This window comes from Phascolarctos cinereus, unplaced genomic scaffold, assembly GCF_003287225.1.
Source record: "Phascolarctos cinereus isolate Bilbo 61053 unplaced genomic scaffold, phaCin_HiC Scaffold_4;HRSCAF=312, whole genome shotgun sequence".
Lineage (NCBI taxonomy): Eukaryota > Metazoa > Chordata > Mammalia > Diprotodontia > Phascolarctidae > Phascolarctos > Phascolarctos cinereus.
The window spans coordinates 632,172,156-632,197,898 of NW_027555847.1; the positions used below are offsets into that span (position 1 = coordinate 632,172,156).

At 38.4% G+C, this 25,743-nt stretch overlaps 1 protein-coding gene across 1 annotated transcript in view; it reads right to left on the bottom strand.

Moving 5' to 3' along the window:
* The window catches only part of ADCY8 (adenylate cyclase 8), a 361,487-nt gene that overhangs the window by 217,627 nt on the left and 118,117 nt on the right, over positions 1 to 25,743 (bottom strand). Inside the window, 1 exon segment of the mRNA XM_020997906.2 lies at positions 5,338 to 5,468. Coding sequence (XP_020853565.1) covers positions 5,338 to 5,468 — 131 coding nt within the window.

Genomic DNA, 25,743 nt, shown 5'->3' on the forward strand with positions numbered 1-25,743 from the left:
AGGAAGAGGAAAGGAATCAGAGGCATCGATTTTTGGGTCTTCTTAAGGAATTTAGCTACAAAACAGAGTAGATACATGGGAGCTGGATAGTAAGTAAGAGTTTGTTTTGTTTTGTCTTATTTTTTTTTTAACATTTATTTTTAGGCCATAGAGAAGCAGCCCTGGAAACAGGGAGAGATAAATGAGAAAGCAAATATGATAGAGGGGACAATCTGCTGGAGAAGACAGGATAGAAGGGTGCATATGCATATGTAGAAGGGTTAGCCTTGGCAAGAAGAAGGGCCACCATTTCATTTAATCAAAGGCTGGTTAGGAGATAGTGACAAAAGACATCTGAGGGATGTGAGATGAAGAGGAGGAGAAAACAGGGAGTTCTTGTGGAATAGTTTGATTTTTTTCTAGTAAATATGCGACAATATTCTCAGTTGAATGGGGAGGGAGAAGAGAAGCCAAGGGAGGTTTGAGAAGGTATTAAAAGATTTTGAAAAATGACTATAGCAAGAAGGATAGTGAATTGATAAAGGATTGTCTAGCTGTAATGAGGACTCAGTAGAGAAATGTAACATAAATCTCCAGTGGACTCTGTCAGTCACCATGGTTTTATCATTTTTTTTTCCAGATTGATTCAACTGTGTATGAGTAAGAGCTAAGGCAGCAGATGCTGGGAGTAGTCCAAAGTTGGAGTTTGGCATGACAAGATATTTGATAAGATAAAATGGCAAAAATGATTTGAGGAAAGATAATGGTTTAGTGTTGAACTGGTGTTCCAAGTGTCAAGAAGGGCAGGAGAAAAGAATATAGCTAGTGTAGAGCTGATGGACTGAAAAAGAAATGAGGGGTCAAGGGATTGGAGGTCACAGTGAAGACAAAGAACAGAATTTGAGGTAGCAAGGAGAGGTGGAATGAAAATAATTGTAATTAGATAAAGGAATTTCAGAGTTCAGGAACATAGAAGTGGAGCATTTGTTGGTAATTGCAGGGTCAAGGATATGTTACTAGGTGGGGTGGACGAATAGGTCATGGGAAATGAGTAAACTGAGGAACTGAAAGGTTAGGGTATTTGAGGCAGTATTCAAATATATGTTGAAGTCCTCTAGTAAGAGGGCAGGCTTTGGAGAAGAAAGCTTATGAATCATATACTGAACAACTGTGGAAAGAAGGGGAATGTCTTGAAGGTCAGTATACAACAGCTACCAGAATTGACTGGGTAGCTTAGGTGGCACATGGATAAAGTGCTGGCCCTGGAGTCAGAAGGACCCGACTTCAAATCTGGTCTCCAGCACTAGATGTGTGACTCTGGGCAAGTCATTTAACCGTGTTTACCTCAGTTTACTCATCTGTAAAATGAGTTAGAGAAGGAAATGACAAAATCCAAATGGGGTCATGAAGAGTTGGACATGACTAATCAACTAAACAATAACTAAAACTAAATATGGATTGAGTGAAACTTAAAGGAGGAAATGATAAAGGAGTGATGGAGGGAGAAGGAAAGCCTGCAAATACCATTGGGGAGCAAGTCATAGTCCAACACCCTCGCCTTAGCCAGTGATTTGGGAAGGAAGAATTGAAAGTACTATCAGTGCTAGAAAGAGTGGCCAAGAAGGCTCTGCCACCAGGAGGGAGATAGGTCTCAGTGAGAAACAGAAGACAGAAGGAGTAGAAAGGAAAAGATTTAAGATGAAAGTAAGTGTGTTGCCTATAGAGTGAACATTACAGAGATTACAGTGTGAGGGCTGTGTAGCCTTAGAGGGAGACATTATAGAGGGGCAGGGGTTGGATTGAAATGCATGAGAATAGAGGAGTGGGCAGGCAGTGATTAGCATCAATGATTTAGAGAAGACTTGCAAATACTGATACAATGCAGATTAAAAAGATTCAGCCAAGACAACTACATACATGATGGCTACAAGAATTAATAAGAAAATAATGCTGAAAGACCTCAGAATTCTAATCAATACCATAACTCAGTAAATAGGCGTGGACTACAGATAAAGAATGAGGCATATGTTGTCACACGTAATCAATCTGTCTGTTGGTCTTTTCTACGAAGAAAAGTTCTATGGGGGAGTGCTGAGAAATAACAGCAATGTGAACACTATGTAGATCACTGTTAATTTTTAAAAACAACCATACAAGAATTTATACCTCCAAGTGAGTTATTCTTTCAAGTAAAAAAAAATGAGGTATGGATGCAGATATGTATGTTTTGTAAGGAGAGCAAGCAATAATGATCGAAAGGAAAATGAGTTTTAATAAACTCACTATTCTCATTCTCTGCCTGTGTCAGACATCACAGGACAGAGACAGAGAGATAGAAAGAGATGGCAGGGAGGAGAAAGAGAAGGGAAGCAAACATTCCAACAAAGATAGACAAACAAAAAGGCATGGAGACAGAACTGGTGAAAAGGATGGATGCTGTAAACATTAATGGAGAAATAAAGAAAATGGACATGTGGGAAAAAGTTATTAAAATCACTCAGTTTTTGCAAATAACCCCAATCTAGAGGTTGAAATTCTAGCCAATAAAGAACATAACATTACAGTGTTAGAAGGAGCTGGAAGAAGTTTTTAGAGAAGCAACATCCTTCATCTAGTCCATGTCTGTGGTCTTTCAGGTGAATAGAATGAAAAAGGGAAAAACAATGGAATAAGTTTAACTCACAATGTATCATGTGGAAATAGATAGAGCTGACCCTGAAGGCAGGAAAACATGAGTTCAAATGGCTGGAATGTACTCTATCTTCATCTCTGCCTCTCAGAACTACCTTCCTTCAAGGAAAAGCTCAGGTGCCATCTCCTTCATGAAGCCTTATATTCTGGCTCTGTGATCCTGGGTAATTTACCCTCAAGGTGTTCTAGGCAAATCCTGAAGACTCCTAAATTGTGCAGAAAGTGTCAAGCTGCATTAAGTAGAGGGAGTTTTCCACATGGGAGTCCATTATACCAATGAAATCACTTGCCCTATTCTTATCTTATTGTTATTCCTATTCTCATCTTGTGAAGTAGTGTTCTTCCTTCAACTGGAGGTATTTAGCAGAGGCCAAGTGACCTATATATAGTGGGTGTTCATTTACTAAGCATAAGGCTGAATCAAAGGCCCTATTCCCTTCCAACTTTAAAATTCCACACCCTATAATCAGAGACTTGTCCAAGGTCATAGAATCAGAGACTCTCACAGTTGGAAGGAATCTTACAGGTCACCTAGTCCAACTCATAACTGATCACTCTTTAATAATTTTCATAACTGGTCATGTGCCTTCTTTTAAAGATCTCCAGGAATGGGGAACCAATCAATTTCCATAGCAGCCCATTTCACTTTTAAATTGGTCCAATTGTTGGAAAGTGTTTTCCTGACAAGGAAACCTCAAATCTGTCCTTATGTAACTTCTATGAAGTTAACATTCCAGCAGCAATGCCAGAAAGTTGAATTTTCTATTACAGCAAGCTGCCTTCTCTTCTTTGAAAGTCACCTCTTTCCATTTCATTTAGATGCAAAATGGAGATGAAAGGATGAATACACTTAAATTAATAAACTTAGAATCTGGAGCCAAATGTTTACATGATAATGTGAATTTTTTTTTAAAAAGGAGAAAATAAAACATAGCAGAAAAGAAAGAATACTATTGGGGAAAAGAAACATGAAGAGAGTGAGCTAATTTAAACAATTTTGTACCACTGGACTTGTTTTGAGGATTGTGGAGAGAGAGGTTCAGCAGTAATTCCAGGCTAGCTCCCAGAATCAGGTTGAGAGACCAGGCTCATTAACAGTCGTATTTTTAACACCAAACAGCCTTCAAGTGGGAAGAAGCTGCTACACGTAACCTGCTTGTTGATTTCAGCTCCTCAATACCTAAAGATGCCACTGGCATTCACTGATGCCATAAATAGAAGAAGAGAGACCAGTTACCAGCAGCTTGGGTTCTGTGCAGGTTCTTCTACCTTAGAAACAACTCCCATCACTGAGGAAGCTGAAAAATGTAGGGCAGTAAACTAAATTTTAATCTAGTGTGATGCGAACTTCTGCAAAAGGAACTCAAACACAGAGAACTCAGTTTAGAGATTAAAAACAAGAAGACTGAATAGTTTCAGCCATGCAGGAACAAGGGGAACTCCAGAAATGGATGATCAGGGAGAAGAAATTGGTATTTATGAAACCCAGTTCTCCTGAGGTATTTGTGTATGCATTCTTTTGAAATCAGGGAGAGGGTTGTTGTTGTTACTATTATCAGCATCGGCATCGTCATTGTTATTATATGCTTCTCATCAAGTCAAGTACTTTGTTTTTCATTTCCTCAGAAATAATCCTTTGAGTATCAACTCCTCTGGATCTATTCATCATTGACCATATCCATCAACAACACATGCATTTGTGGAGTATCAACTGGGGCAGCTAGGTGGTGCAGTGGATAGAGTGCATCCAAGTTTGGATTCAGTCAAAGGGCCATACTTGAGGATCTAGAGGGCCACTTGTGGCCTTGAGGATGCGGGCTCCCCACCCCTAGTGCCTGGACTTATTGACTAAGTCACAGACTAATGTTCCTTTCACCATTTTCATAAAATGGTGAAAAAAGCTAACCCTAACAAAGTGGAGAGAAGTCTTAAGTCAATTTAACAAATGAGAAGCAATATAGTAGAGTGGATAGAGTCAGGAAGATCTGGGTTCAAGTCTACCCTCTATCACAAACCAGTTGTATCAGTATGGACAAGTCATGGAATCACTCAGTACCCCCCGACACCTCTCTCGGAGGTGTCTTTAAGTCAGATGAACATCTTATCTGCATGTATGGAGGGAGTTTCCACTGATCTAGACATACTCACGTATGTATACAAGTACATGTGCACATACATACATGTGTGAACATCTGCATGTATATGTAAACAAAAGTGGTCAGTTCATGATTCAACCTAGAAATATCAAGACCTCAAGTGAATTCCTAATTAAAGAACTAACAAAGCAACTGAACGGGTCCCTGACATCAATCATAGGCAGAGGCCATTAAGCAGCATTAAAATATTTCAAGTTCGTGTACATGTGAATATGTAAAAATAATTGACATTTATATAGCCTTTTTAAATTTTTGTAAAATGCTTTGTATATATGATCTCATTTGAACCTTATAATAACCTTGTGAGATATTTATTATTTCTATTTTACGGATAAGAAATCTGTGTCTCAGAGAAGAGTGGTTGAGGCCACAAGGAGAGTGAATGTCTGAAGAAGGACTTGATCCCAGATCTTTTTGATTCCAAGACCAGTACCCCCCTAACTACTCTACGACTGCTTCTCCCCAAACATCTACCTGGATGTATATCCATGTGCATGCGGCCATTGCTCACCTGACATTCTCATAGCGATGGATGTAGATCTTGTGGAACTGGTGCTGCAAATGCTCATCTTCCACATTGGTCATATCATTGATCATCTCTAGGACAACAAACCGAGGCAGTACAGAAAGTACCAGTCGTTCCTGAAACAAAGCAAGAGGCCAAGGTTGGACTAATTAGACCACGGCTGCCTCAATTTCTCCTGGCCAAAGCTCTCAGACGACAGGCGAGCCAAACTCATCTTATCCAATCCAGAAAGCAAGTCCTCATTACATACCATGTGCTAGGCTCTGTGTTAGAGCGTGACAACACAAAATCAAACATGCCTTTCCCCCGAAGAACTTATAGCCTATGGGAGGATGCAATATGTGAAAAGATAAATATTTAAGGGTCTGAGGAAGAGGGAAAGGCCTCTAACGACCAGGAGAATCAGGAAAGCCTCCCTTTAAAGGGTGACATGCAAGCTAAGGTCAACGGTGTATTCCTTATTAGCAAAGGAAAATGACTTCTTGGGCACAAAGCTAAAACCGTTATTGAGAGACCCACTGCTTGTAGTTGTTCAGTTGTTTCAGACTCTCTGTGACCCCATTTTGGGGTGTTCTTGGCAAAGATACTGGAGTGGTTTGCCATCTTCTTCTCCAGTTCATTTTATAGATGAAGAAAGTGAGATTGCTTGCCAGGGTCACCCAGCGAGTAAGTGTCTGAGGCCAGAGCGGAACTCATGAAGATGAGTCTTCCTGACTCCAGGCCCAGAGCTCTATTCGCTGTGCCATCTAACTGACCGAAGGAGCCATAAGGGATACCACATCAAACTCATCTAGCACTTTGAGGAAGGCACAAATAAAGTCTTTAATCAATGACATATCTATTGCTTAGTTACTGAGCAATAATGTCCTTCACTTTAGCTTGTTATTGATCATAAATAAAGTAGTTATTGAACTTTATTCAAAGGTTTCATTGGTCAAATTACCCTTGAAATATTGTACTTAGAGCCAGAAGCCTAGTACAAGCTTCCTCACTTGGACTATTCTAATAGCCTCTCATTTGTTCTCCCAACCTCAAGCTTCTCTCCACTCCAGTCTACCTTCTTCACATATGGCAAAATGATTTTCCTAAAGTGCAAGTCTAATCAGGTCATTACTTCTCCTCACCCTCCCACTTAATAAACTCCAATATCTCCCTATTGCTTTTTGATCTTAATATAAATGCTCTTCTGCTTGACATTTATACCGCTTCAAGACATGACCCTTTAACAGTACCAGTTTTCAAGCTATACTATGAAGCAGTAATTATCAAAACTATTTGGAATTAGTTAAAAAATAGAACGATCAGTAAAATAGATTAGGCCTACAACATACAGGGGAAAAAATGAACCTAGAAACCTAGGAACACGATGACGGGAGATAGGTTTCACTAGCTACTAAAAACTGATGGGAAAATTGGCTAGCAGTATTAAAGAAATTAGTTATACCCAAACACCTCACACCCTTTACCAAGATAAGTTCCAAATGGATATGTGACCTAGGCAAGAGTTCCCAAAACAAAGAAGAAATGACCTATAAGATCTATGGATAGGGAAATGGTTCTTGACCAAATAAATGGTAGAGAATATCACCAAAGATAAAATCTATATTTTAGGTTATATAAAAATAAATTTTTTTTTTCACAGACAAATCAAATACAGGTAGGATTAGAAGAGAAATAATTAGCTGAGGAAAAAAAAATCTTTGCAGAAAGTTTCTCTGATAAAGGTCTCATTTGCAAAGACATATAAGGAAATTATGTAAATTTATAAAAATTAGAGCCATTACAGAATTGATAAATTGAGGTAACGAGGTGACATACCCTTGGGGGGAGTAGAGTGCTGGACCTGGAGTTGAGAAGACTTGGGTATAAATGTGGCCTCAGACACACAGCTGTGTGACCTTGGGCAAGTCACTTAGATTCTTACCTGGCTCAGTTTCCTCATCTATAAAAATGACTATAATAGCCCATTCTACATGCAAGGTTGTTGTGAAGATCAAATTAGATAATAATTGCAGAGCATTTTACAAACCTTAAAATTCTATATAGATATTATTGAAAAAATGTTCTAAGGATATAAATAGGCAGTACGCAGGGGAATAAACCCAGGCTATCTATAGCCATATGAAAAAATGCTTCAAATAACTAATAATTATAGAAATATAAATAAGCAATTATAAGTTTACACCTCACACACATCAGATTGGAAACTGACAAAAAGAAAAGAAAATGACAAATGTTGGAGGGGCTTTAGGCAAAAAGAAACACTGGTGTATTTTTGGTGGTGCTTTGAACTGGTCCAGTCATTCTGGAAAGCAATGTAGAATTATATACAAAAAGTTACTTAATAAGTTCATGCCCTCTGACCTTTGACCTAGTCATTCCACTGAATGGTCTATACTCAAAAGGGATAGAAAGAGGAAAAGGTTCTCTCTTCTTCCCTCCCTTTCTCCTGATTGTCCTACACATATGATACTCCTTCTTACCTCTGTGCCTTTGTACTGCCCATGCCTTCACCTTTGCCTCTTGGACTTTCTGGATCACATGATTTTAATTAGAGCTAGTACTCAAATCCAAAATGCCCGAATCAATAGTTCTTTTCATATCAATGCTGCCACTGGAAATGCTTAGGCTCAAGGAGAGAAAATTCAATACACTCCTCTGTTTGGGATCTAAAGCCCCCCACAAACTGGCATCAACCTATCTTTCCAGCGTCATTAAACATTTTTCCCCTTCCCACATTCTACAATCCCATCAGATTGGCTTTCTTGCTCTTCCTCTAATGCAATGCTCCATTTACTGTCTTGATGTTTTGCACATGTTATCCCCCATTCCTGCTGGGAATGCACTTCCTCCACATCTCAGCTTCTTAGAATTCCTATTTTCCTTCAAAGCTCAGCTCCTATGTCACTTCCTATGGGAAGCCAGTCTTGTTCTCCTCAGCTGCAAGTGCTTCCCCTTAACCTCCACATTACTTTTGTAATCATTTCATATATATATTTTCCATATATTTATATGCTGTCTCTCCCTTTAGAATGCAAGCCTGAAGGTAGAGAGAGTTGCTCGGTATTTCTGGTATCTATCGCAGGTCTGGAACATTTATATTTTTGAATTGACCAGTTGCTGTCTACAAATACCTGAATGGCCAGACTGGCTTGTAGATGAATGACTAGATCTATTTTTTTAAAGTTTGAGAAGCAAGAACACAATTCAGTAGAAAAAACTCTTTGGCAAACAAATTGGAAAGACCTAAGAACTCTGTAATTATAAACAGAGATTCCAGAGCACCAATGCATAAGCATAATACCCACCTCTTGACAGGGAAGGAAAGGACTAGATAAGCAGAGTGATTCACACATTTTTGAACATGGCCAATGAGGGAATTTATTTTTGCTGGACAATGCTTATTTGATACCAATGTTATGTTTTTCTATTTGTTTTCCAAGTGGCGAGGTGGAAAAGAGAGAAAGGAAATGCTTGCTAATTGAAAAATATGAATCTACTCTCATCAATGCAATTATCCACTATAACTCTAAAGGGCTTATGATGAAAAATGCTGTCAACCTCCAAATAATGAACTATTGGACTCAGATTGCAAATTTAAGCATTTTTTTTTGTTCCTCCCATCTCCAGAACATGGCTAACACAAAAATGTTTTTCATGACTTCATATGTGTAATGGGTATCATTTCTTGCCTTCTCAATGGGTAAGAGAAGGGTAGAGGGAAGAAGAAAATTTTGAACTGAAAATAAAATAAAAAAAGAAAAATATTAATCTTTTTTTAAAGAAAGAATTCTGGATTTGGGGTTGGGAACATTGATCTGAAGCCTAGCTCTGCAATTTACTACTTATGTCCTCCTTAACTGCTCTGGGATGCAGTTAATTCAACTATAAAATTATAAAAGGGAGGGATTTTACTAGATGACCTCTAAGGTCCTTTCCAGCTCTAAAAATCTTGAAAGTTACAAGTATTCAGATTTGGACTAGTTGTAAGAAAAAAAATCCTAAAATTAATAGATTATCTTGTCAGATAGTATCAAGTAGTGTGATTCTTTTTCCTGGGGATATTCAAGTAGAGTTTAGATGATCATTTGTGTAGAACACTAGTTGTTGTTTAATCCTTTCAATTGTGTCTGATTCTTTGTGACCCCATTTGGGGTTTTCTTAGCAAAGATACTGGAGTGATTTTACCATTTCCTTCTCCAACTCTCTTTGTCTCTGTCTGTCTCTCTCTCTGTCTCTCTGTCTCTGTCTCTCTCTCTCTCTCTCCCCCAACTCTTCTTTCTAACAAATGAGGAACTGAGACAGAGTTAAGTAACTTGCCCAGGGTCACACAACTAGCAACTGTTTGAGGCCAGATTTGAACTCATGAAGATGAGTCTTCCTGACTTCAGGCCTGGTACTCCATCCATGGCACCACCTAGCTGCCCTGTACCACTAGTGTCAAACTCAAACAGAAATGGGGTCCGCTGATCCTTACATAAGGATCCTTGCAGGCCACAAGTTGACTTAATTTCCCAATTACATTTTAATCTGCTTTGAGCTGCACTAGGGAGCATTGCAGGCTTCATGTCATGTGTTTGACACTTCTGGTGGGAAAGACAAGCAGAGGAGATTCCTTTCTTGGTCAGATGATTAAAGTTCCTCCCAAATCTAGGATTCTATGCTCCTAATTGGTTCTGCATACAGTATTTAATTTAACCTTTCAAACCTCTGTTAGATAAATAGCACAAGTATAATTATCTTTGTTTAACAGATGAAAATGGGACTCAGAGAGATTAAAAAACTTGCCAGTGGTGGTGGGGCTGGGACTATAATGCAGATCTTCTGACCCCAAGTCCAAAGCACATTTCATAACACCATTCCTTTCTCTACATGCTACCCTAAACAGTAGTCCCATATCATGGACTCAGGATGGTTTATTATTTTATAATAAATAGTAGTACTTGTCAAGATCTCTGATATACTGTACTACCATAACAAAATTATTATAATGGAGTGAGGGCTGGAATGTAGTGACTTGGGGACCCTGAATCTTCTTTGAGGAACTATAGAAAATTAAATAAGACTTCATTTTGGTCATTTTATTGTTTTCAAAGATTGACAACATACTTTTTGCTCCAGTATCTTTGCCAAGAAAACCTCATGGACAGTATTGGTATGCTGTTGTCTACAAAGTCACAAAGAGTCGGACCGATTGAATAACTAAATAACAACAGTCTGGGTCCTTTTTTCTTTTTTCACAGATTGACAACATACTTTCTTTCCTAAGTCTTCCCTTCTCCAGGTTAAGCATATCCAATTCTTCAGGGGATTCCCATATGGACTAAGAGGTCTTCCTATGAAGCCAGTTTTACTCCTTACCATGAAAGAGAGGATAGCTGTTTTAGATTTTGAGCGAAATTAGATAGCTTTTGTTGATTAAGCTGCACATCGAGTTTTGGTCAAGTGTATTAGATTAGATCACCTCTGAAGTCTCTTTATATTCTGATCGTCTACCTTCCTATATTCCAAAGACTTTATTTTTATTCTAAAACAAGGACATTGTCTTCTATTCACTTTTTATTATCCCTTCCTGATGCTTATCCCCATCTCTATCCCCAAGGTTTCCATATGAAGTAGACACTCATTAAATGCTTATTATCTAATTAAAGTAGTAGGCTAAAATTGGAGAGAGAAAGCTCTAAGTTGGGCAGAAGGGAAAACAACAATAATGGAATGTGAACATTGAAATGTTTCTGAGGGAAAATGAAACCTAAGCCTTTATCCTGGAAGACCTTTTAGAAAAAAGAATAGAAAACTAGTTGTCTAAAGTTGGGTTATGTGTATATATAGTACTGCCTAGAGGCAAAGGAAGGGCTGGTTTAGATGACCTTCTAATTTCAGTATAACCCAATATGAATCTTTTGCTACTTACTACGTTTGGCACCTTGAATGGGCCTTAGTTTTCCTATCTGTATAATGAGAGTGTTGGAATAGATGACCTGTAAAGATCCTTCCATTTCCAAATCTAGGATCTTATTACCAAGGACCCTTCCTATTCCATGATGTTCTCATAATCCCTGACATCTCCCAAGATAATTTATTGGAGTTTTTTCCCACAAAGATCAAACTTGCATTCTTGTATACCTAATCCAATCATTCTCTCTCTCTCAATCTCTCTCTCTCTCTCTTTTTCTCTCTTTGTCTCTGCCTCTCTATATATACACATGTGAAAAAAAATAAAATTCTATTTCAGATACTTACTAGTTGTGTGACCTTGGCAATTCATTTACTCATTTGTCTCTGTTTTCTCAACCGTAACTCACCCTCTAGGGTTGTTATAAGTCTAAAATGAGATAATAATTGTAAAGTGCTTATGACAATGCCTGGAATACAGTGAGTGCCATATAAGTGCTAGTCATTGTTGATTTTACTGTTATGATTATTATTAAACTTTACTTGGTAATCGTTCTCTACCATCTGAGGCAGAACAGACAACTAACCCTTGGGGGGAACCAAGGCAGGCTTCAAAGAGGAGGTGATACTTGAGTTTTGAAAGAATAATATTACTTCTTTTTCAGCTGCATAATATTGTTCTTTTCCTTCATCTTCAACTCTGGTCACTTCTGAAAAATGTACTCTGGAGCATATTTTACCTCCTCCATCAATATTGCCCAATCGGTAACTGATGAGAAAAGGCACCATAGAATCTGTTTAGAGCTACAAGAAAAAGGGCAGCTAGGTGGCACAGTGGATAGAGCACTGGTCCTGGATTCAGGAGGACCTGAGTTCAAATCCAGCCTCAGACATATAACACTTACTAGCTGTGACCCTGAGCAAGTCACTTAACCACCATTGCCCAACCAAAAAAAAAAAAAGAATCTAGAGCTAGAAGAAATATTTGAAATTAGTCTGTAATCCCTGGTTCCCTTCAAAGCTCAGTAACATCCCAAGAAAGCCTTTCCCAGTCCACTTAGTTGTTAATGAACTCTTTCCCCTGACCCATGACTCTTTCTTTCTTTCTTTCTTTCTTTCTTTCTTTCTTTCTTTCTTTCTTTCTTTCTTTCTTTCTTTCTTTCTTTCTTTCTTTCTTTCTTTCTTTTTCTTTTCTTTTTTTTTTTTTATAGATTCCATATTGACTTATCTGTGTTCTTGTGCTTCCTTCTTCCCCGGATAGAATGTGAGTTCCTAGAGAACAGGGATTGTTGTTGTTTGTATTCTCAGGCTTAGCACAGTGTCTAGCATTCAATGAGTGTTTAATAAATGCCTGCTGAATTGAATTGAAACTAATCTAAGACCTCAATTTCCCAAATAAGCAAACTGAAATCTAGAGGGTGAAATCACTTGTCCAAAGTCATGGGTCTAGCTAGTGGCAAAGGTTATTAAAATGGTACTTCTAACATTTATATAACTTTGTGGGCTTTGGTTTAAAAGTCTAGCCCTATAGAGCAGAGGTCCTAAAACTTATCTTAAAATTTTATTAAAAACAAACAAACAAAATTTTAAAACAAAAATAAAATAAAATAAAATAAAAACCTTAACCTGTGGCCCAAAAATCTGTCTTAAATTCTTTATTCTTTGATAAATGTATTAATATAAATGGTTTATTCGGCAATCATATGTATCTTAAAAAAAACTTATTTAAAATCATTCTGAGACAGGGTCTCTAGCAGATTGCCAAAGAGGTCCATGACACACCAAAAAGTTAAGAACCTCTGGTTTAGAATTCCCAGGATGGAAACTTCTCTACCAATTATAGTTTTAAAGAGGCACCCGGGATGCTGAGAAATTAAGTGACTTGCTCTAGAATCAACTAGCCAACATATATTAGAAGTGGTACTTGAACCTCCCATTAGATTATAAATTTCTTGAGGGCAGAACAATCTTTTGCCTCTTTTTTGTATTCTCAGTGCTTAGCAGAGTGCCAGGGCACACAGTAGGCTCTTAATAAATGTTTACGGGTTGTTATTGATTCAGTTTCCAGGCTCAGGGCCTATCTTTATGAAGTTGCTTCCTCATAACAATGGTACCATTGGATAGACTTTCTGACTTAGAGGCCATTTCTGTCTATTCTGCCCTAACTCCCTTTGCTATCTCTCCATCTTTAATTTATAGTCATAGAGAGCTGCTTGAGGGCACTGAGAAGTCAATGATTTACCCAAAATTACACAGCCAGTACATGTCAGAGGTGAGACTCACACTCAGGTCTTTTTGACTCTGAGGTCAGCTCTGTGGCTACCTTGCCTAGTTGTGTTCACCTGTAAATAACATTTATCTAGACACGTATTTCCATTTTTCAGAGAAGAGCTTCCACCTACTAATACAGAATGGGCAAGTCACTTAACCCCCAGAGCTTAGCCAAAAAAAAAAAAGTATAGGTCCAGGTATGTATGCATGTATGTGTATATATGTATATGTGTATGTGCGTGTATATATCTATATATAAACATAACTGTGCTTAATTGTGGCCTTTCCTGGTGGGGGGAAGAAGGAGGGAAAAAGAATGAAGTAAAAAGTGCACAGCAGAGAACAAAAGAAAACTTACAAGGAAGCAAAGAAAAGATGGATAGCTCTCAACACAATGCACTCTACCCTAAGACCTTCAGGGCTGCACTTGAGGACCTAGAGGGCCACATGTGACCTCTAGGTCACAGGTCCTGTACCACTCCACCCTAAGATTTTCACCTAAGGCACTGAGGGACTTAGTGACTTGCCTAGCAATCACAAACGAATATGTATGAAAGGTTGGATTTGAATTCAGGTTTTTCTGACTCAAGGTTAGGTCTCTATCCACTATACAAAACTATCCCAATTGTTATGAAAATGTTTCTTCACAATATCACATTCATTGCACAGGCAGGGTAGATATTTCTATCCCTATTACTGAAATGTAGAAAAAGAGGCTAGTCACAGTCAAAGCCAAGATTCAAACCCAAGTCACAGGAACATAGAATTAGAACCAGAAGGAAGCCACCCTAGAGATGTTCTCCATCTAGCCTGCCTTCCTCTCCCCCATGTCAAAGAATAAGGCCTAAAGAGGCGAGGCTACTTCCCCTAGGTAACATAAGTTCTTCTTGAATGGGATGTCCCAGCGAAGACTTCTCAGTGTAATTAAGGTAATGAGTTCAGAAGGTAGTGTGAGAAATGAACTCTCAGAAGTGAAGGTTCCTCAAAGGGTCAAATAATTCTTGATTACTACTTTCAAAATCCTCCCCCACTTAGACCCTGTTTTTCAGCACTTAACAGAAAGAATAAGCCCTGCCCCATCCCCAACCTGAGCCTTTTGTCCTTGGCTTTGAATTTCGTGCCTGGAATGTAAGCCCCACCTCCCAGTTAAGGGGATAGGAAGAAACTCTGGAGCTTAGAATGTAAGCCCACCCCCAGTTAAGGGGTAAGGGATAGTGGTGGGTGGAGACTTGTTTTCATGGTGGGCGGAGATTTGCTTTTATAAGGCGGCCCCTGTTAGGCAGACAGCCATCTCAAGAGATTGTAATAAAGGTAACCTTTGCTTTCCACTTTGAGAAGTCTCTGAGTTTCATTTGGGTTGGGGTTGCTGTCACACACATTCTCGTTCAGTTCTTTTAATCCCATCTGACTCCTTGTGACCCTGTCTGGGGTTTTCTTGGCAAAAATATTGGACTGGTTTGTCATTCCCTTCTTCATCTCATTTTACAGATGAGAAAACTGAGGTAAACAGGGTTAAGTGACTTGCTCAGGGTCATACAGCTATTAAGTGTCTAAGGCCAGATTTGAATTGAGGAAGATGAGTCTTCCTGATTCCAGGCCCAGTATTCTATGTACTGTGCCACCTAACTGCCCAGGTAACATAGGCACTAGAGAGCAAAGTCAAGATTGGAGTCCAGGACCTCTGACTCTAAATCCAACGATCTTTATACTTTGTCACACTATTGGGCAATTTCTGGTTCCAAACCCAGTGTTGTTATTATTGTTTTATACTATTCCATGCTAGGTATTACTATTTTACCATGCTTAACTTTTTCTCATGTCATTTCTCTCAACTTGATTCACTGGTTTATTAACCACCACCCTACTACACTGAGAACACTCTATGAATAAAAATGAGAGCAAATGCACTTTAAGTAAAAATTTATAGTTTGCACTGAAGCAGAATACAACCTTTACCTGCTTTGGAAACCAAAACCCAAGAAGACTATATTACACAGAATTCCCCAATAGCTCATATTTTCTGCTTTTTCTCTCTCCTTAAGCCTATACTATTTGCATGAAGAGAGGATCTTGACTTAATTTAAAGTGCAGCAAGACTCTACCTCCTTTTCCTTCTCATCCCATAAAAAAGAGCCCATTCATGTCATGAAAATGGTTCCCACAGTCATCAATTGCCAGGTTAGACCTAGAAGGGAAGAATATGTAGCTGGAGCCTAATGGTCTAGTGGGGAATTACGATCTTCATTTCATGCAAATGTTTGTGGTGATAAAGAAAAATAGAAGAAAGGCGAGCCTACTGTACATCCAATACTCCCTGAGCTCAAATACTAAAATATCTTTCCAGAGTCTTAGAATCTTAGAAACTGCCATTCACAAGCTAATTCTTTCTGCACCACCCCACAACCCCCAGGCTTTTAAAATAAGCCACCATGCCATTCCTTTTTAATTACCAGATCCCATGACCAGGAGACTGTGCTGTATCAGAATGATGAGGTAGAGTGTTCAAGGCAGATGGAGCAAGCAGGATGCAGGATGTGACCAACCATAGACTTTGCATTGATGCCCCCACTGTGGACTTAGCTGTGTGCTTTCACAAAGCACTCCCTGACTACCTGACATTCCAGAATAGTTCTTCCCCTCTACTGTTCTGTTCTCCTTGCTCATCTGCATGACAAAGACACTTTGGGACTACCTGATATTCCAGGCATTCCAGAGCCTTGCTTGCCCCTCCTCCCATTCTTCTGCTCCCCCTTCCCCCATGCTGTCAAACTGTATTTAGACCAGATAGCTAACCTGGCTAAGTGCTCTGTCTCCGATGGGGAGCAACAGAGCCCGCTGAGTGCATCACCCCAATAAATGCCATTCTTTAACTTGGAGACTGTCCGAGTGAATTCTTTCAGAACACTGGGACCCATGCATCTATTCTTCATCATGGCGTCTGTGAATCCCAACATTTTTGGGGTACACTATGAACCTCATCAAGAATACTTAGAAGGAATTAATTAAATTTAATCTGGAGTAGAGAGGAACTAGGGGTACTTGATAAGTGACTCCCAAGTATCTGAAGGGCTAAAGAGAAGTTACAGTTGTACTGCTTGGGCCTAGAGGGAAGAACTTGGAAGGACAGGTTGAGGTCATAAAGAGACAGATTTAGAGTAGAAGGAGGGAAAAGACAACTGCAATAGCAACTAACTCCTGAACAGTTGTGCCACCATAGAATGGGTTGACTTGCAAAATAGTGGGTCCCAGCCTCCTTGAAGATTTATCTTCAAACTGGGGCTGGATGACTATGTCAACAAACATTTATTGAGTGTCTAATACAAAATGAAGGACAAACAATAGCAGCCAAGGTACCATGCTAAATGTAAAGACACAAGGAGAAGAAAAAGAAACAGTCCATACTCTCAAGGAGCTCAAAGTCTACTAGGATCAGATAACACGCAAACAATTACGCCCAAGTAAGATACATATGGGATAAATTGTCAAGGCACAGATTGGGAAGGGGGGACCAGGAAAGGCTTCTTGTAGAAGGTGAGATTTTTGCCAGGACTTGATTACAGGGGTGGGATAGATTCCCCACCTCTGGACTTGAATGAAGTCAAGGAAGCCTGGACCACTTATCAGTTATGTTACAAAAGGGATTTTAGTTAAGGGTACAGGTTGCCTTATGGACTAGACAGTGTCTAAAGTTCTTTCTGATTAGGAATGTTCTTTGATTGTGTGACTTGGGGACAAGCAAGCAAGCCTAGGTGATATTGTTAACAATTTTTATTCACACTTTTAATAGCTAGTTGGTACATAGAAAGAGTCTTTTCACCTTAATTGTCAAAATGCTGACTTCAGCTTTTCAATTGATTGCTCCAAGAGTCATTAGAATTAGCACCTGAACCAATTATTGAGAACTAATTGTGCAAAAGAAGCTCTACAGTGCTGTCTTCTGAAGTGAGATAACAACTTACCTCCTAAATACCTCGACTGCTCATGGATGATACTTGTAAAACTACTTAGGCCAAAGTAGGACTTTGTGTAGGACAGTCAGAAGGCTTCCTTATTAGCATTTCCCGTACATTTCAGACCTAGAAGTTGGTGATACAGTAAATAAAATGTGGTGCTTTGAGTTGGGAAGACATGAGCTCAAATTCAGCCTCAGATCCCTTTTTTCCTGTGTGACCCCAGGTAAGTCACCAACCTCTGTCTGCTTTGGTTTTCTACTATAAAATGGGAATGATAATAGCACCTATGTCTCAGGGTTGTTGTGAGGACCGAAGAAGATATTTGTAAAATAGCACAGTGCCTACCACATAGTAAGTGCTTAATGATTGTTTCTTTACCCATTGTTGATCCAAAAACTAAAGACCTGAATCAGTTTAGGGAGTGAACACATTTAAGCGAGTGGGTACAGGAATATTGATCTCTCTAGGCCTAGCCCTGTAATACACGCAAGGAGAAAAACTTGTTCCCCTGTGTTCAATAAAGTTACAATGTAATTTAGAAGACAAGACTGGCACTGTACAAGAGCCAGAGGATAGTACAAGAAGGCATACTTCCAAAGAGGAGCAACAAAGGACAGAGAAGCAAGGCGAGGACAGCTAGTATGTTGGATGGCAGAATAATATAAACATCTCATTTATGCGATATTTTAAAGTTTAAGAGATGTTTCTTTCCTAACAACACTGTAAAATTCATAGTATAAATATTACTACTACAACTATACTACACCACCATCACCACTACTACTACTACTGCTGCTGCTGCTGCTATTATTACTATTACCAGAGAAGATTCTGGTCCATAACTTAATGTACAGGAATGATAGGGGCTTGGCTAAGGAAGGTAAATATGTATCTTAGATTATCTAGAATTTTGCACATTTTATTCCAATACATATATATGTGCATACACACACACACACACACACACATATATATACACAGATGTGTGTGTGTATGTGTGTGTGTGTATGTATATGTATATATGTATACCTAATCTAGAATATTTTATTAAGTTGGGTTTAAACTGAAAATGAGGAAGGGGAAAATTCCCCACATGAACCTGCCAAATCTGAAAGCATAGCCATAACCTCAGGAAGAACAGCAGAAGGACCCAGCAATTCACAGGATATGGTACCTAAGGAGAAAGATAGCAACTATTTTTTCTCACATATTCATTAAAAACATATAAAGAATAGGTGTAATAAACAAGGTGAAGTAGAGATTCTAACATGATTACTTCATATCAGTGAAATTTGGTGGGAATTCACCTCATTCTTGAAATATGTTTCCACATGGGTTTATTTGATTTGAAAGAAACAGAATCAAACATCTTAAAAGTAGAGTTGGATAGCACTGTAAATTTAGAACACATGCTTATCCAAGCATCAAAAGAGGGAAGCATGGTAGAGAATATTCACTTGAAGAGCAACATATGGGAAAAAAAAATAGTATGCCATGGAACACTAGAAGAGAAAAAAAGAATTAGATGATGATTTTAGAAAACATAGAAATCTGGAAGGGAGGCATGATACGGTAGTAATGGGGAACTTCACCTATCAAGACATCTGTTGCAGCAGTTTCTGCCCAAAGCAGACAGATATTGCGTAAATAATAATCTCATCCTTTAAATAGTGAAGAGGGAAAAATTCTTATTCTGAACTTGATTCTGAACAATAAGGAAGAACTGGTTGCTGAACTAAAAATAATGAGAATGTCAGGAAAATATGACCATTTCATCTTGGAATTTATGATAAAGGAGAACAAACCAGGGATACTCTGATGTGAAGCTTAAACTTTAGGAGCTCTCATAGCCTAAGATTCTAGACTGGAGTTCTTGACCTGGAGTTCATGGACAGATTTCAGGAGATCCCCTGAACTTGGATATGAAAAAAAATCTTTATTTTCACCAACTTCTGACTGAAATTGAGCATTTCCTTCAATTATGAATGTAGGTAACAAAACATCATTCTGAAAAGGGTGTTCATAAGCTTCACTAGACAGCCAGTGGGGTCTATGATACATAAAAAAAAATTAAGAAACACTATTTTAGAGGGATAGGAAGCTCTCAAGAATAAAATTTTTGGGGAAAAACCCCCCAAAACAAACAATCCCAATGAGGAAAAACGTGTTGGGGAATGAGGGAGAGAAAGGTGAAGGTGTATTGAAAGAGATCAATTTGAATTCACAATGAACATCAATCAACTTAAATTATTAAGATACTAGAGTGAATTGCCATTTTTTCTAGCTCATTTTATATATGAGGAAACTGAGGCAGAGAGTGTTAAGTGACTTGCCCAGGGTCAGACAGCTAATAAATGTCTAAGGCCAGATTTGAACTCAGGTTCTCCTGACTCTAAGGCATATGCTCTATCCACTGTACTAATGAGATGGAACTAAAGATCAGTGGGAAAAGTGATCTAATGGAATTCAGCTGTTCTAAAGATCACATCATAGCTGACACTATGTCACTCAAAAGCATCATGGCTTCTTGGAAAACTAGTCATTCCAGAGTTCTTTCTTTACTTTTTTAACAGGTAACAATATCCAAAGATCAGGAGAATGTCAAATATAGAATATACCCAAATTTGAATCAGGCATTTGGAAGAATTTACATGCTGTCTTTATGGCCAAGGTGGAGACACGTAGATTAGATTACAATGCATTTGAGTAATTCAATTATTGATTGAATGACTGGATGCAAAGAATACTCATTATTCCTTCAATGCCAACTTGGAGGAAGGTCTCTAATGGAGTACTTTAGGATCAGTCTTTGTTCAACATTTCTGATAATGACTTGAATGAAGGTATAGATGCACCATTACCAAATTTTGTAAATGATGATGAAGCTTGGAGGGATAGCTTACATTGTAGATAATAAAAACAGGATTCAATTCAATTCAACAAATACTTATTATGTGTCTTCTAAACAAGATACTGAGCTAGATGCTAAGGATATAAAGATTTTCAAAAAGCATAGCCTCTGAACCATTCAGAAGTTAGAGGGATGGGGCAATGTGTGAAAGTAAATAGCTTCCCAGAGATTCTATTGGTTTTTTTCCACTATGTAAATAGAGAGCCATGGAAATTTATTAAGTAAAGAGATACATAGTCAAACCAGTCATATATGAGGATCATTTAATAGGGGCAAATGGAGGAAAAAATAATTTATGAGATTAAGACAATAAAATCCAGGAGAGATCTGACCAAGGCCCAAGGTAATAGTATCATGGGTGGAAGGCAGGCAACTGAGAAAGATGTGGAAATAGGCTGGGCTTGGCAAGAGATTCACAACCCTCTAGACTCTTCTAAACCACTATTCAGTAGATATTGAATTGTATCTTTTAGAAAATAAGTTAAGATTGCTTTACTCCTTTTAAAGGAAGGTAGGTGGTAAAGTGGGTAGAGCTTCAGGCCTGGAGTCAAGAAAAGTCATCTTTCTGCATTCATGTCTGGTCTCAGACACTTACTAGCTATATGACCCTGGGTAAGACACTTCATCCTATGTGCCTCAGTTTCCTCATGTGTAAAATGAGCTGGAGAACAAAAAGGCCAACCATTCCAGTATCTTTGTCAAGAAAACTCTTAAAGAGGTTATAAAGAGTCAGACACAACTGAACAACAAACTCCTTTTAAAATATCAAACCTCAAGGTACTAAGGATTATGGGAGGAGATAGAATCAAAGATGACTCCAAGGTGTCAGGTGTGGCTGACTGGGATGATGATGGTACCATCAACAAAAACTGAGAAGTACAAAAAAGGTGAAAGAACATGTGGGGTAGGGAGATGGTGAATTCAGTTTTGGACATATTTACTGTGAGGTACAGACAGGACATCCAGATAGAGATATCCAGCAGGCAGCTAGTGATGCAAGATGGGAATTCACAGGAAAAATTAGAGTTGGTTATATAGATCTGATTATCTGTGCAGAGTTGATTATAAAACCCTTGGGAGAAAATGAGATCATCAGGACAGAGTATAGAGACAGAAAACAAAGCCTTGTGGGACAACCATACTCAGGGAGTGGGAAGAAGAGGATGAATCAGCACAGACAGATGGAAAAGTAAAGCAGTAGGAGAGAACCAAGAGAAAATAATGTTTTGGAAATCAGTGGAAGAGAAACTATCCAGGAGAAGATGGTTATCTATGGTGTTTAAGAGGATAAAGACAGAAAAGTTCATTCTGATGGGCTGGGCTTAGACAATCAGTGTAAAGGCTAAGTTCAAAATGTAAGAGGGAGAATGACATGGAGGTGATGGGAAGGGATGGACCCAAGGACATTTAGGGAAAGGTTAATTCCAGAAAGAAAGATAAAATACTTCATCTTGTGAGATTGCAGTAAAGGAGGAGGGGACAGGTAAAGATGCAGAGAGATTCTCATGTGTGAGATGTCCTCCCTCTTTTCTGCAGGCTAGGTCACCTGCTAAGGATGGCGATCAGTGCTTGAGGAGACATAAGGTTTGAAACAATTATTGTGGAGATTGTGATACTGAGTTGAGATGGCTTCAAAGTTTGCTATTCAGCAAAGGCTCAGTCAAGTTTAAACATTAGAAATTGGTATTGAGCTCAGACTGTTCAATTTTGTTATTTCCCCCCAGGAGCATTCAGCAATTTGGGAGCAGAATTTGGGAGAAAGTAAAAACTAGGGTTGAGAATCAGGGTGCAACAACAGAACACAAAGGGACAAGGTATTCCAATGGGAATGACAGTACCTTGTTGAATTAGTTAATCCTGGGGTCCAGACTGTGAAAAGAGGAAAGTAAGTCTAAAATAGGTGTAATGAACTGGGAGTAGAGGGAAAGATTAAGGGATAGGAAGTTACAGTGAGCAGGAAGAACAAGTGTAGAGGAGTATGGCAATAGGAAAAGTGAGAAGACCAGATATTGGGACCTAAGAGGGTAATTTCAGAATTTAAGATCTTAGTAGTGGAAACTTTTGATGATGATGAGGTCTTAGGTATAACCACACCTATGGGTGGCAGTTCATTGGAGATAAGAAAATTGATGAATTGGAGGACCAGAAAGTATAAAGGGTCATAAAAATGAGGAATGAAATCCCTAAGGATGAAGACGAGAGTAAGAACAGACTATAAGTCTGTGAGCCAGGCACTGAAGAAATCAAAGTGGTAGGAGAGTACACAATAGTAGCAGACGGCATTTGAATCTCATAACACTCCAATGAGTTAGGTACTGCAAGTTCTTTTATTCCTATTTCTGAGATTAGGAAACTGTGATAGAAAGAAATTAAGTAACTGGAACAGTGATACAATTAGTAAGCACTGGAGATGCTATTCAAACACTAGTCTTTCATGACTCCAAATCCATCTCTCCTCTATGGCATGATGTCTCTCATGTCAACAAGATCCTTTCTAAGGAAATCTAGGTGAAGGGTGTGAACATCTAGGAGGTTGCTGAGTATAACAGTGGAGGGGGAAGAGTCTGGAAGTGGCTGTGGAAAGCAATGAGTATGACATCACCTCCTGGCTGAGTGTGTTGTAAAGAAATGGGTGGGAAGGGATGAAGGAGAAAGTCAGGTTTCCAATTAGCATCACAATGAAAAAAACGCAAGAGGAAAATTTCTAGGATTAGGTGAGCTTGTTTAAAATATACTTGAGATTTCAGAGGACACAGTGAAAGGGGAAGACAGAAGAAACTAAGGATTGGGAAGGGTCAGGCTGAGCCAAATGGTGATAAGTGTGGGGAGAGAGGGAGCAGGAGATATGGATTTTTGACTATTGAGATAGCTGATGCATGGAAGTGCCTATTTGCAGTCTGATAGGCATTTTAAAGCTAGGTAAACTATATATTACTATCTTTTGAGCAGAAAGCTAGGTTAGTATGTTGTAATAAGTACTCCAAGTTCACAAATGAAGAATACAAAGATTAAGGATGTTAGGTGATTTGTCCAAAGTCACAGAACTATCTGATAGAGAGTTGATCCCATCTTCCAATTACTTCTTTCTCCTCATCGTTATTAACATTATTCCACTAAATTATTTTTAGCTTAGTCAACAAACATTATTCAAGTGCTCACTCTGTGCCAGGCACTGTGGCAAACTCTGAGCATATTGATATAAGCAAAAAATAACTCTAGTCTGCATCAAATGAAATAATGGATATGAAAGTACTCTCTAACAACAAGCTATAATGCAAATGTAAGATACTATTTTCATTGTTGCAATTGGATGGATAGCCCATTGAGCTGTTCCATAAGTAAACACATCTTGTACAGACAGTGCAGATGGACAAAGAAGTGGGCCCAGAATTGAATAGGAAGAGGAAGAAAGTAGATTGTGTTACACTTGGGAAACTGTGCAGTGCTTTTAATGAAAATTTCTCCCTTGAAACAATGGACTAGTTTTTCAACACCCAAATTCTTCTGTGAACAAATGACTGTGAATCACAGAATGTCAGTGTCTCTGAAGTATTAAAGCTATAGGTCACCGAAAGTACAAAGGACAGAAAAATAATGGTAATAAAAAGACTTTAGGATGTCATCAATTAGGAACTGTGAAAGAGAAGCAATGGAAAAGATGTCATTAGAGAGATCCATAACCAGAAATGGAGGTTGACTGGTCTTGTAGCCCCTCTTAATAGGCTTTTTTGGCAGCCTCATCACACACTCATTGTGAGATTTCAGTTGCCCAAACACTCCAAATCTTTCTTACGTGCTCTAGCCATGCATTATCCATTCTGCACTTGAGAATTTGATTTTTCTGAGCCCACATATAAGATTTTACATATTTATCCCTATTAAATTTATCTAATAAAATTTGAGCCCCAAATTTTAGCCTGTCAAGATCTTTCTGGATACTTATCTTGTCATGTAGTCTGATAGTTATACTTTTTAAAAAATTAATTTATTTTGATTTATCAGCAATCACTTCCATAAGCTTTTGAGTTTTAAATTTGTCTCCCTCTTCTTCCCCCCTCCTTCCCCAAGACGGCTTGCAATCTGATATAGGCTATACATATACATTCCTATTAAACATATTTTCACACTAGTCATGTTCTAAGAAGAATTAGAACCAATAGAAAAACCCCAAGAAAGAGGAAACAAAACCAAACAGAAGAAAAAAAAGAATGAATAGTATGCTTCAATCTGCATTCAAACTCTTTAGTTCTTTCTTTGGATGTAGATAGCATTTTCCGTCATGAGACTTTTGGAGATGTCTTAGATCCTTGTATTGTTGAAAAGGGTTAAGTCTATCTGATAGCTATTCTTACAAGTTTGCTAAGCAAACTATGTCTTTATCCAAGTAATTTATTTTGAAAAAAAGTTAGTGTTAAGCACATATCCTTGTCGGAGTATTTCGTTGGACAACTCCTTCAAGTTGATATTGATATTCTTTGGATTTAGCCATTAATCTAGTTTACGATTTGCCTGTATTGGCAGGTTAATTACTTGAAAAATCAGCAATTTGCATATGGTTTAATTTTTGACTGCAATGGTCATGCATGCATGTTCCTAATGTTACTCAGCTGACTCAGAATGCCTGATCTTGGCCAGACAAAATAGGATTGAGCTGGTTTCTCAACCTTGAGTTAGTTCTCCATCAGGAAAGTGTTGAATTTCATGTAATACATACACATTTTATTGCTCGCTTTGACTGTGGTTTTAATTCTGTGCATTTTAAGAAAAGATAACACACCAAGAAAATGTGGAGATAACATAACCCTTGGAGAGAACACTTCCATGACTGTTAGGAAGCTTGCAGAGTCTATTGCTGTGGGGAAGTTAAGAATCATTCAAGCCATAGTTAAACAGTACCAGTCACATCAAAAAAGAAAGGAAATATGGACTGACAAAATACTGAGGTAAAATAGCCTAATTAATCTTTAGAAAACAAGCAATCACATGTGTCATTTCTTTCAGTACTTTAGGATGTAAGTCATCTTGGTCTAATGACTTAAACTCATTAAAAGAATCAGCATGCTCTGTTATTATCTCCCTACAGATTTTTGCTTTCAATCCCTATTAGCCCTTTTACTTAATCCTTTCTAGTCCAAAGATAATTGTCCTTGATATAACAAACCTAAGTAAAATAAAAATTAAACAACTCAGCCGTCCATCATACATGATCGTCATCCCCTCAAGGCCTAGCAGGGATTCCTACTCTTTTTGTTGTTGTTGTTTATTGTTTTCAGTATGCCTGGCTCTTGGTGACCCCATTTGGGGTTTTCTTGGCAAAGATACTGAAGTGCCATTTCCTTCTCCAACTCATTTTACAGGTGA